General features: G+C 32.8%; 1 protein-coding gene across 2 annotated transcripts; it reads right to left on the bottom strand.

The window, feature by feature from the left end:
- Positions 1–961: 961 nt before the first annotated feature.
- Positions 962–6,798, bottom strand: LOC143232676 (TRPM8 channel-associated factor homolog). 2 transcript variants are annotated; one of them, XM_076468396.1, is made up of 2 exons: positions 6,673–6,798; positions 962–4,211 (listed from the first exon to the last, which is right to left on the bottom strand). In XM_076468396.1, exon 2 carries the CDS (start codon positions 4,201–4,203, stop codon positions 2,017–2,019), a length of 2,187 nt encoding a protein of 728 aa, XP_076324511.1. In that variant the 5' UTR covers positions 4,204–4,211; positions 6,673–6,798; the 3' UTR covers positions 962–2,016. The 2 variants fall into 2 exon arrangements, with proteins under 2 accessions (XP_076324511.1, XP_076324512.1); XM_076468397.1 differs by lacking the exon at positions 6,673–6,798 and adding an exon at positions 5,014–5,256.
- Between the last annotated feature and the right edge of the window lie 5,107 nt (positions 6,799–11,905).

The following is an 11,905-nucleotide window of genomic DNA, read 5'->3' as shown; positions in this document are numbered from 1 at the left end:
GAGAGGAAATCCTCTATACACATGAAACTAGAATTAGTGTAAATTAATTTATGATACCTTTGTTCCCCTTTTTATTAGTTATATTTGTGTGCCAGCAATAACACGCGATTCCATTTTATCATTAGCAGAATCTCTACCAGCCTACCCTCAAACTGAAATTTATTTAGGCAGGTTTAGAGTAGATTAATCTGTGAGACCTTGGACGTGGTGAAACAGATTAAACGAAATTTTTAGACCACCTGAGCCAACTGTAATTAGACTCTCAATTCGATCAAAAGATGACGGAGCTATGAGTTAATAGTTTGTGCTTGAAAAAAAAATATAGACGTTCTATGAGTGTCTAAAAAAGTTGAATATTGACCTTTGAATGGCGTAAACACCATAGAACTTCAGGTACAGTTAAATTTTTCTGGCATTAAAACAAATTAATTAGAAGGTTTGTATTTTGCACAAAGCTATACGAAGGCTAACTGCGCTAGCCATCCCTGATTTAACAGTGTAACTCTGGAGGGAAGGCAGATAATCATCATCACCCACTACCAGATCTTAGGCTACTCTTTTACCAACGAATAGTGAGGCTGACCGTCTCATTATAACGCCCCCACGGCCAAAAGGGCGAGAATATTTGATGCAACAGGGATCCGAACCCAAGAATTACCAGTCGAGCGCCTTAACCACCTGGCCATACTGGGCCGTTAAGTAGAAGGTAGAACTGTGATTTGGTCATTCCCAAAAGTTTTAAGATCTATGATTGTATAGCGCTAATATACAGACAAAATTAGGTCTTATTGGTTTAAAATTTTTAAATAAGACATAGCTAAATGATTAGCAAATAAACTGTTTTAATCAGGGTAAATGTAAGTATTGATATTTCCAATACTTTTATAATTATACATTTTAATATACTTTCATGTCATAATAGCTATAAGTATTTGGGATCTCATATAATAGCCAAATATAATTTTTCAAAATTATTTTATTAATTAGTAACTATAAGTACTGAAATTGCAGATACATTGTACAAAAATACCAGTATTCAACCATTGCAATCAATATTATTTTAAGTAAACAACCTAGAATTGTAACATATTGTTGAGTTAGTCATGTATTCAGATAGCTAATAATAACACAATTGAAATAATTTAATTTGATGACAATTTCTAGAAAAAAAGAGTAAATTAATATAAAATAATACTTTCTTTTACAAACAAATATTCTAAATAAACTAAAAATGATTTGTAAGTCATTCTCGTGACAGTTGTGTAATGTCTGCCACTCATAATTTTGGTAATCGCGTGGTTTTGTTTCTTGGTTTCAATGCTTCCGTTATTGTTACTAAACAGTCTTAATAAATTCACAGTATCTTTGGATGTTGATAACTGAGGAACTTCTAAATCGTTGAGTTCATAGAAAACGTATATCATTGAATATTATCCGTTAAAGTGAAATCTTGTTCATCATAATCTATTCATCACAAACTGCCATGATACAAATACTTCCATTCTAAAAGGATAAAAGTCCAATCTGTGGAACTTTTGCACAGTAATTTCTGAAAATAATATTACAATCTCAAAGTTTAGGATAATTATATATATTAGTGACTTTTGGATTTGTCGAAATAATATGAAACAGCGGTAAGTTCATGGACTAACATCACAAAACTTCGGAGCTCGATTCTCCCAGTGGACACAACAAACAATTGAATGTGGCTTTGTTATACAAAATCAGAGTTATTGGTAGGCTTAAGTTGCATGTAATGAAAAGTCAGACATGAAATAATTTTCATATTTATATATAAAATATATAATATATGAATATATTTTTTCTTCTAATGGTACACTCAATCAACCACTAGGTACATTTGATCAACAGTTTCATAATTCCTCTATATATATCCTGATTTTCTTCTGCGTGTGAAATAGTTCACTTTGCATATTATGTTGATAATTACGGTTAAAATATTTCTAGCTGTATTGTGAACTATTAATCAAGACAATTTATTTCAAGAACAGCTATTCATGCTTCAAGACATCTTGGTCCATTATATTTTCTAGGAGTTTCAGAATCATAAACATTTGGGATTTCAAATGTCATTATGAAAATGTTGGGATAGTTTGAAGTTATTTTGTTGAATCTGTCAGGGGCAAAGGAGGTCATTTCGTCCTTGCAGATAAATGGTTGTAGAGAACTCACAGATTGTTTGGCTGATGCCGAAAGAGGGAATCCCCAAAACTCAAATAAAGGAGAGAGATTGTAGTTAACTGCATTGGAAAATCTGGTGTACCAGAGGTCAATCTTGTCCTCATTCGAGGTTGGTTTTGAACCGGTATCCGTTTCGTACTTTCGAAAAACATTCTTGTAAGGATCCCATCCGAAACAATGGGCTAGTTGAGCGTAAATACCCAATGCCACTCCAGCTTTCTCTTTCCAAGTGTTGAAATTTGCGCCTGCAAGGAGATATCTTTTTATATATCCTAACTGATCTTTAAGCCATTCGTGAATCCATATGGGCACGTTACATACTACGTCCATAGCATACAAGGTGAAAATGTTACACGTTACCTCCCCTGTACCTTCAAAGGTCCATTCTCCTCTTTGCATGTTGTGACCAAATTCGTGGAAAAATCCCCAGCTTCCCTTAGACCTGTTAGTTTTTATGTTGAGCACAAAATATTCTGTGTTGGGATCTGCAACGTCCATGTGAGTAACAACAGGATAGCCTGCATGCATGTAACCTGCTGATGGTTGCTCGTCAGGAACCGCCCACTGACGACGATGTAGTGTAATATCTGTCCCACGAAGGTAATGGTAAGCTCTTAACACCTGATCCCAAAATGTCATTGCGTCTGTAAGATTGTCAAGTTTTCGAATAGCCGAAGATGGTAGTGTCACAATTACATATTCTCCTATAATGTCTGCCCAAAGTCCTGGTGCAAATCTGTGATGTTGCCAAAGTGAATTGGCTTCTGGATTTTTGATATCAAATATGGGAGACTGTACTACCGAATCCAACTCAACGTTTAGAGATTTTTTTCCATCTGGGCTTTCAAAGTATATAAGACCTCCATAAGGACTTGAAATCGTTGTTTCACCCTGTTCAAGAGCTTGTTCGACCATTATAGATGGCCAGCGCCTCCATGCCTCGTTAATGAAAGTTAAGTTATCGCTATGACACCCAATACGCAGTTTCCATCCTTGAACATCGGAGGTTTTAACAATTACTGTCATTTCCTGTCCAGCAGGCAGGTAGTAACCAGTGGGATGGATATCCTTTAAAGTAGAAGTTAAGGAAATAGTAGCTCGAGTTAAGAAAGGTGGTGATTCAAAATCACCTGGAAAGTGTTCAATTCCTGAAGCCTTTCCACCTTTCACCCTCAGAAGTAAGTCATACAATATCAACATATCTTTAGCAGACCTTGAAGATATAGGAGTTTTTGGTGAAGGTAAAGGGCTTTGCTTAATATGTTGTTCACATTTGGCAAAAAAATCTTGAAAGCTGCTGACAGAAGTCAGAAGGTCTTTGGGTATGAGAGTAATCATCGATGTAATCTTGCTAGCCTCTTGCTGTAATTTCTGTTGGCTCTCTTGAGCCTGCCGCATAAGTCTTCCAAGGTGTGCATTTGGTGCCAAATTACCTTGAACTTTAACCTGCTCGTCACCTGAGAAATAATCATTAGTGAAGCAAAGTCCAACTTTTTTTAGAAACTGGTAATGTGGAATAGAATCTGTTGTCATTCCAGTTATTTGCATTAATCCCCAAGGAGTTTCAGCAATAAATAGAGCTCCCCCAGATAAAACAAAGTTTTCCACTTTTTGGAAAAAAGTCGGGGTTTCGGCTCGTCCTGATGAATGCACAACAGCGATGTTTTCGTTAACTTTCAAAAGTGGAAATGTGGTCCCGCCTTTCACTCGTATAAGCTTTACATTCTGTGGATTCTGACCTTTAACCAACCAGTTAATTACATTACCTCTGAGGTGGGAAAACCAACTCTGATTGAACTCAAATGCATTTCCATAGGACGTGTGGGTAAAGAGAACGATCCGTCCCTTTCCGTATTCTGCTGCAGCTATTAATATATCTTTCTCTTTCTGCCCAGTTAAAATGGGTTCCGCATTATCTCCCCACACAACGATCGTTCCTGGAATTCCTTCCCTCCGTACTGAAGAAAGTCCTTTTAAGATTTCTTCTCGCCATTGAGCCATGATTCAATCTGATAAAGAAATCCAAATCTAATGTAAGACAACGTTCACTTCAAATGTGTACGACTCTCAACTTTTCACATCGATTATCAGTAGAAATATTTATTAACATTTACGGTACGTTTAAAATTTATAAACTAAAAAGTATAAACTCGGTGAATAAACTGATGGTCTGAACTACAAGGAGTGTATATGTAGGTTTCTAAAAGTATTATCTGCTCGATTTTCTCATTCCAACTGTTTATGATTTCTAACTTGTATAATAATATACAAAACAAGAAAACTTCGGAATTATATTAATGAAAACCAGAAACTAGAGAATAATTGATAATTATCGTAACAAATGATAAATTGTTGAATTAGTTAGTTGAAAAAGTTATGTGCTAAAAGCATTCTGTTTTCATATATATAAAATAATGACAATTTACTGTAGAGATAGCACACACAGATCAGGACCATTTGATAACGTAAATTATTCACTTATTTCAATATCGAAAAAGCACATTTTTTCTTTGCTAACATTAAGATTATGGTGCAATGAAATTAATAAACATTTCCTTAGGTATCAAATTTCCATTTGTTTAGTAAAATATTATTACACAAAATGTATTTGTACTACTGTTATTCAAATTAAATTAAGCAAAAATGCATGTCCTTGAAATCTAATATCATCTAGATCTTTATTATAATACAAATCAAATTATATACGCTGACTCCAATTATAGATTAATTTTGAGCTTGTCTCTGCTTCTAAAGATATTACGACTAATTTTAAAAAAATCTATAAAACGCTCTTGATTAGCTGAAAATTACCTTTAATTCAAAAATAGGAAGAAATCGAAGATTGGACGTATGCTGATGCTCGAAAATTTGTTACGTTTTTGATATCCCTTCAAATTTCAACATCTACAACTTCATTCGCTCATGCTTAATTAACACGTGTTTTCTTAATTGTGAATATCCGTGATTCTTAAGACCAACAAACTAAATTCTATTCGATGCGCGTGAAGAAAATCTATGAGGTTGGTTGTTCGTCTGACGCTCCTCAAACTATGGCTAGGTAGTTAGGACGCTCGACTTGCAAACTGTGAGGACGATATAATGTGACGTTCAATCCATCTATTTGTTTGTAAAAGTGTGGTCCAAGAGTTGTTGGTGGGTAGTGATGACTAGCTGTCTTCCCTCTAGCCTTACACTGCTAAATTTGTGAGAGCTGGCGCAGATAACCCTCGCGTAGTTGTACGCGAAATTCAGAAACAAACTGTTTGTCTCTCTGTAATAAAAATGCTCCAATGTTCCACCTCTAATCAGTATGAAACTTTCAATTTTTAAGTATACCTTAGAGGGATTTTAAAATACCTTTATCTCAAAAAAATTATTGATTTTTCAGAAAATTTGACACCGTTTGAACTTTTTTCATTTTTCCTGCTACTGACAAATAATCCACAAACACGCTATCCTTAAAGTCTTACCTTTCCCTATACTACCTACAAAGGACTTACAAGCGCATTGTCCTTTAAGTCTTACTTTCCCTATACTACCTACAAAGGACTTACAAGCGCATTGTCCTTTAAGTCTTACTTTCCCTATACTACCTACAAAGGACTTACAAGCGCATTGTCCTTAAGTCTTACTTTCCTATACTACCTACAAAGGACTTACAAGCGCATTGTCCTTAAGTCTTACTTTTCCTATACTACCTACAAAGGACTTACAAGCGCATTGTCCTTAAGTCTTACTTTCCCTATACTACCTACAAAGGACTTACAAGCGCATTGTCCTTTAAGTCTTACTTTTCCCTATACTACCTACAAAGGACTTACAAGCGCATTGTCCTTTAAGTCTTACTTTCCCTATACTACCTACAAAGGACTTACAAGCGCATTGTCCTTTAAGTCTTACTTTCCCTATACTACCTACAAAGGACTTACAAGCGCATTGTCCTTTAAGTCTTACTTTTCCTATACTACCTACGAAGGACTTACAAGCACATTGTCCTTTAAGTCTTACTTTCCCTATACTACCTACAAAGGACTTACAAGCGCATTGTCCTTTAAGTCTTACTTTCCCTATACTACCTACAAAGGACTTACAAGCTCATTGTTCTTTAAGTCTTACTTTTCCCTATACTACATATACACGACTTACAAGCGCATTGTCCTTTAAGTCTTACTTTTCTTTATACTACCTACGAATGACTTACAAACACATTGTTCCTGACTCATTGTGAGGAAACAAAATGGATTACGCGTCTCAAGCGCGAACTTCTGATGGTTTGTCAAAATCATGAATACCAACTACCTTTTAAATAGCTTACATATAGAACCTTTCTATAAAAAAGGTAACAAAATAGACAAAATAACAAACTCGTATATAAAGTAAACAAAATGAAAACAAGAATTATTGAAAATAAATTATTTAGGAAGTAATATTAGTGTAAATAAAAGTTAATATATTTATTATAGTACTCACTTGCTTTCCACCAGGTCAACTCTGCATCAAAATAAAAAAACACAAACTAGCTTTTGTTACTGGCTATTTCATTTATATACTATTGGTGTCGGTTTTCTGTTGCTCAAAGCAAAATGTAAAAGATAACAGGATCAGGCGACTTTTATATTTTTGTGGATGATATACTTAGGTTATCACTCATTTTTTACAAATTAGGACATTGCTATCGCTGCCAGATAACAATATTGAGATGAGATATATTTATGTGTTTGAGCAGCTGCTTTCTTTGGTACTAAAAGACTCAGTACTACCGATATAACGGCTGAAATATTTTAAATTAATAACATTATGAATTAAATTATTGGTTTATGCAAAAAAGATACCATGAATTTCATCACATTATTATTAATTATGATCACATGGGCCATATAAAAAGAAAACAAACAGTTTTGCATTACAAACGTTCTTGTAGTTTTCTATTCATTTAACCTATTATTATACTGTCATGATAAACTTAGGCCGAAATATTTATGTTTAGTTTCACCTTTAAATCCTAACAATTATGAAATATCAAATTTTTCAGATGTTCTCAATGATTTAGGGATTAGAACTGTATATGATTTAAAGTTTTATACCTTGTAAAGTTTACCAGTATATCCACACATAAGTTTGTTTTTATTAAGCCCAGGAATGAGAAGACAGAACGAAGACTGTCTGAAATGACTTCAGAACAAAAGAATATGGGTTACTGTTGTTCTAGCAATTTCTTAGAAGTTGTTGATACATAGCAATCAGAGAATAAATTTCTTACAAGTTGTAGATACAACGAAATCGGAGAATAAACTTCTTAAAAATTGTGGATATATTACAATCAGAGAACATGTTTCTTGGAAGTTGTGAATACATCATAAACACTAGTCCAAGCTTGGCTTTTATAAAAATAACCCTTACTGTAGTGTTTAAATTAAAGGATCATCTCGATACAAAATTTAAATACTGAATTATTACGCTCCTTACCTACGCAGAATCTAGGAATTTCAAGTAAGTCGAAAAACGGAACATAAAAACTAAACAAATAGTCCTAATATAAAACTTAAATTTATAGAACTGTTGTAGTTCAACTTTTAAAAATTAGAAACTTCCTTAAACGCGAAACTTAGAAACTACACAAAATTAGTAATTATAGAGTTACTCTGGTTAAAATTTCCCAACTTACAAGTTCATTTATGTGTGAAACTTAGAAATAATTGTTGAACTATTTTACCAAAAACCTAGAAATAAATCATTTTGAAAACTGAGGTTGTAGTACTTATATGCATATTAATGTTTAATTTCTTTGTCTCTATTAAAACACACAAGCATGTTTCAATTCATTACTGTCTAACGTCAGATAAAATTATAACTATCGAAAATAGTTTCGTGTAATGTTATTCAGAATGTGCGAGGTTATGATATGGTGTGTCTTTTTCGTTTACTGGGTTTTAGTTTTAATCTGATGAAATCTATTTTTGGTTATCTATGTAAAGTTATAACAGCATATTTTATTTTCAATAATTTTTGATATGTGTTTGGTCAGAAAGAGTATATTTTAATCTATAGATACAGATTTAATAACTGAACGTGCATTGTTAAATACGCTTGTGAGAAAAAACAATCATTGATAGAATAAATAAACTGAGGATTTATTATTTCTACAAAAGTATCCCTTTTCCAAAAAATATGTAGCTACATATATAGTCTTTTGGAACGAAAAAAAAAAAAAGCAACATTCGATAAAGTTAGATTCATCAAATGGAAAAATAACACAAACATTTATTTACATCAATATCAAACGGTTTATTTTTCAGGCCAGGCGTTTTCTACTGATTAGCGTGCAGGGCTGAGGATGTGAAAGCTCGGATGTATGTTGGTGATCACAGTCGGCACTGACAGCTGTGGGTGCGTTATGGTGTAACAATCAATCTAACTATTCAGAGCAATTAGCTCATATGTCATATAAGATGTCGTTTACGCTACGAATAACAAATACCGACTTTTCGTATGGATAATCAGCCTTTACTTATAAATAGCTTACGCATTAATGTTTTCTTGAATAAATAGAACACTTAAAAGTTAAGTGGGTTTCATTATGTTTAAAGTTTATTAGTTTATTGTGTTTTGTTTGAATTATGATACTTGGATAAAAAGTAAAAGAAAGCTCTTATAAAATAGTTGAAAAACGATGGGGTCGTCCAAGTGAAGACTTGGAAACAAATATTTAAATAAACGTATTTTAATGCGTAGACGACAGCATCAGAGAAGCAGTTCATAGACGTTATCAAACAGATTGATATTTTTTCAGAAACTATCGTTATTTTAACGCGAAATGTTTATGAATATTTTTCATTATAAATCAAGAAATTAATGTGCGTGTATTGTCAGTTATTTCAAAACATTTACTTAACATTCTAAATCTGACGATGAATATATTTAACCAACTAAAAAACTATGTTGATTAGATTCGAAAACAGAAGAGTCAAGGGAAAAAATCAAGAAAACAGAAGAGTCAATGGAAAAAAAAATCAATAAATTTACATAGCCCTTATTATTTCCCTTTGGATTAATTTTAAACATTTCTTTGTTTACAGACTTTGTTGCTGTATTTGTTATGATATTTTTATCTCTAAACAAAAACTAATCGAAGACATTTCGATATATATATATACGTATGTCTAAAGAATAGTCAAAGATGTGGAAAACACAGAAAGGCATAAAAACACGGTTGAACCCCGTAGGAAACAATGTGATATGGCTAACAAACATATTTTTAATATTTAACATCTCGATGCGATATCAGGAGTTGGATTATTAGTTTTAATCACATTAACCGCTATAACTGTATTTGTTATTTTATTTCTATCTCTAGCATAAACTGACTGACGTAATAATTCTGTATATATTTTCTAACTTGAGCAATTTTTGCTTAAAAGTTGTTCGAAGATAAGTACTAAGCTACACGATGGGCTATCTGTGCTCTGTTCACCACGGGTATTGAAAACCGATTTCTAGCGTTGTAAATCTGCAGACATCCAACTGTGCCACTTGGTGGATTTTGCTTAAAACACTTGTTTTTAAAGTCTTAAATAATGTTAAATCATACGCTGTTTGTTTTATAAATAAACATTAACATGTTAGGTAGATATAATATTTTGTTACAAGCTATTTATTTATCTTTTCGAAGTCAAGTAAAAGCATATATCATGGAAATATTTCGATATACACATACACACACAAATATATATATATGTATAGAATATTAATACACAATAGTGAAGTAAAAGAAAACCAGAAGGAAGGACTGTATTAAAAACAGCAAATCCAAAGCTCTGGCTAAATATTTTTTTCTAATAAACAATAACAAGTCCAAACAAAATAAAACACTGCACAAATCAAAAGGACCCCAAGGGCTCTGTTGAGCTTTGTAAAAAAACTTTGTGTGGTAGCTGATAAAAATAATTTTGATGTCACGTGTTTTTTGTGGACATTATATACAATTTAATACAATACTAGAAGTAAAATTATCGCAAAATTATCAGTTTAATCGAAGGTCGAATAAACACATTATATGAATAATTTAGGTGAAGTTAACTGTTACGAAACTAAAATGTTAATTCATGAGTGTAATAATCTAATCGCACGATATGAGACTGGAATATTTAACCCTAAAATCGTTTGGTGTAGGGCCATGAAAAGTACTAATGTCCGCAGTATAAGATCTAAGTTTACTTTCCATGTATATTTATTTTATACAACTTATAAAATAAATTAATTTTTTAGTTGTTTTAATTTTTAAAAAGTAAAGACGATTCTTTTTTTGGTCACGTGGAAATTAATAAAGTTTGTTTGTTTTTTTAATTTTGCGCAAAGCTACACGAGGGCGCTAGTCGTCCCTAATTTAGCCGTGTAAGACTACAGGGAAGGTAGCTAGTCATCGCCACCCATCGCCAACTCTTGGACCACTCTTTTACCAACGAATAGTGGGATTGACCGTCACATTATAACGCTCCCACTGCTGAAAGAGCGAGCATATTTGGTGCAACGGGGATTCAAACCCGCGCCCCTCAGATTACGAATCGAGCACCTTAACGGGTAGAAATTGATAAAGAAGAATGAATATCTTCTTTTATTATAAGATTGTGTTACCATACTGTTGTAAAACATGTACATTAAAACATTTTACCGTTTTCATCTGAACATTCTTTAACAAATACAATCTATCATATTCATCTCATAATCTTCAGTTTTTCTGATAATACTAAGTATATGAAAATATTATTGCCTTATTTTTCAAAAGAGAAAATCTTTCTAAAATGTTGAAGAAATTCCATCTAATGTAGTTCTTGACTTGTTTACCTTAAAAGCTTGAGGTTTTTATTACTCTGAAAAGTGATGCTCATTCCCTATAGTGTGCACAATACAAATAAATTATTGTGTTGTTTTCTGATTAAAAAGTAACTGTAGGTAATTTTGAATATAAGTCAACAATTTTATGTTTTATTTAACAAAATTAATGTAATAGCATATTATTGAAAAATCTTTAAGTTATTAAAATATACCAGCCATTCTGGATACATCATCACATCCAACTATATCTACATGATAGTTTATTAACATGTCAAATTTTTAGCCATGTTGAATGGTTTATAATATAGTTGATAAGTTGAAAAAAGTAAGTGAGTGTGGTAGAATTTCGTCATTTTTTTCTTAATATAGATAATTTAAATCATAATTAATATAACTGAGCACTAAATATTTCGCGTTTAAAATAATTATGTAGTAAAACACTAAATTAGAACTTTTGAATACAGATTTATTATTAATAAGCTGAATTAAATTTAATCAACTGATGTTGCCATTTATACTTGGTATATTTTGCGTAACCAACAGTCTTTGTTTGTTTGAATTAATCATACGCCATGGCCAGGTGGGTTAAGGCGTTCGACTCTTAATCTGAGGGTCGCGGGTTCGAATCCCTGTTGCACCACATATACTCGCCCGTTATAATGTGATGGTCACTCCCACTATTCAAGTTGCTACAGGGTGTTACTATCGCCCAGGGAGGCGTTCTGTCAAACATTCAGGCTGTCTTATTGCCCAAGAAGACCGAATAGACTTTTTTGCCAGACCCTGAATCGGGCCGTCTGATTTGATCTGGATTTGAATGAATTACATTCATGTTCACATCTGCACAACTTTTTCCTTTCGGGACAGGTCC

The sequence above is a fragment of the Tachypleus tridentatus genome, chromosome 11 (assembly GCF_004210375.1).
Source record: "Tachypleus tridentatus isolate NWPU-2018 chromosome 11, ASM421037v1, whole genome shotgun sequence".
NCBI classification, from domain to species: Eukaryota; Metazoa; Arthropoda; class Merostomata; order Xiphosura; family Limulidae; genus Tachypleus; species Tachypleus tridentatus.
Note: the sequence above shows the minus strand (reverse complement) of the source record. Positions and strands in the feature narration are given on the sequence as shown.

Bases quoted from the DNA above. Each gene is read 5' to 3' on its own strand.
- LOC143232676 (XM_076468396.1), bottom strand. From the start codon at position 4,203: ATGGCTCAATGGCGAGAAGAAATCTTAAAAGGACTTTCTTCAGTACGG.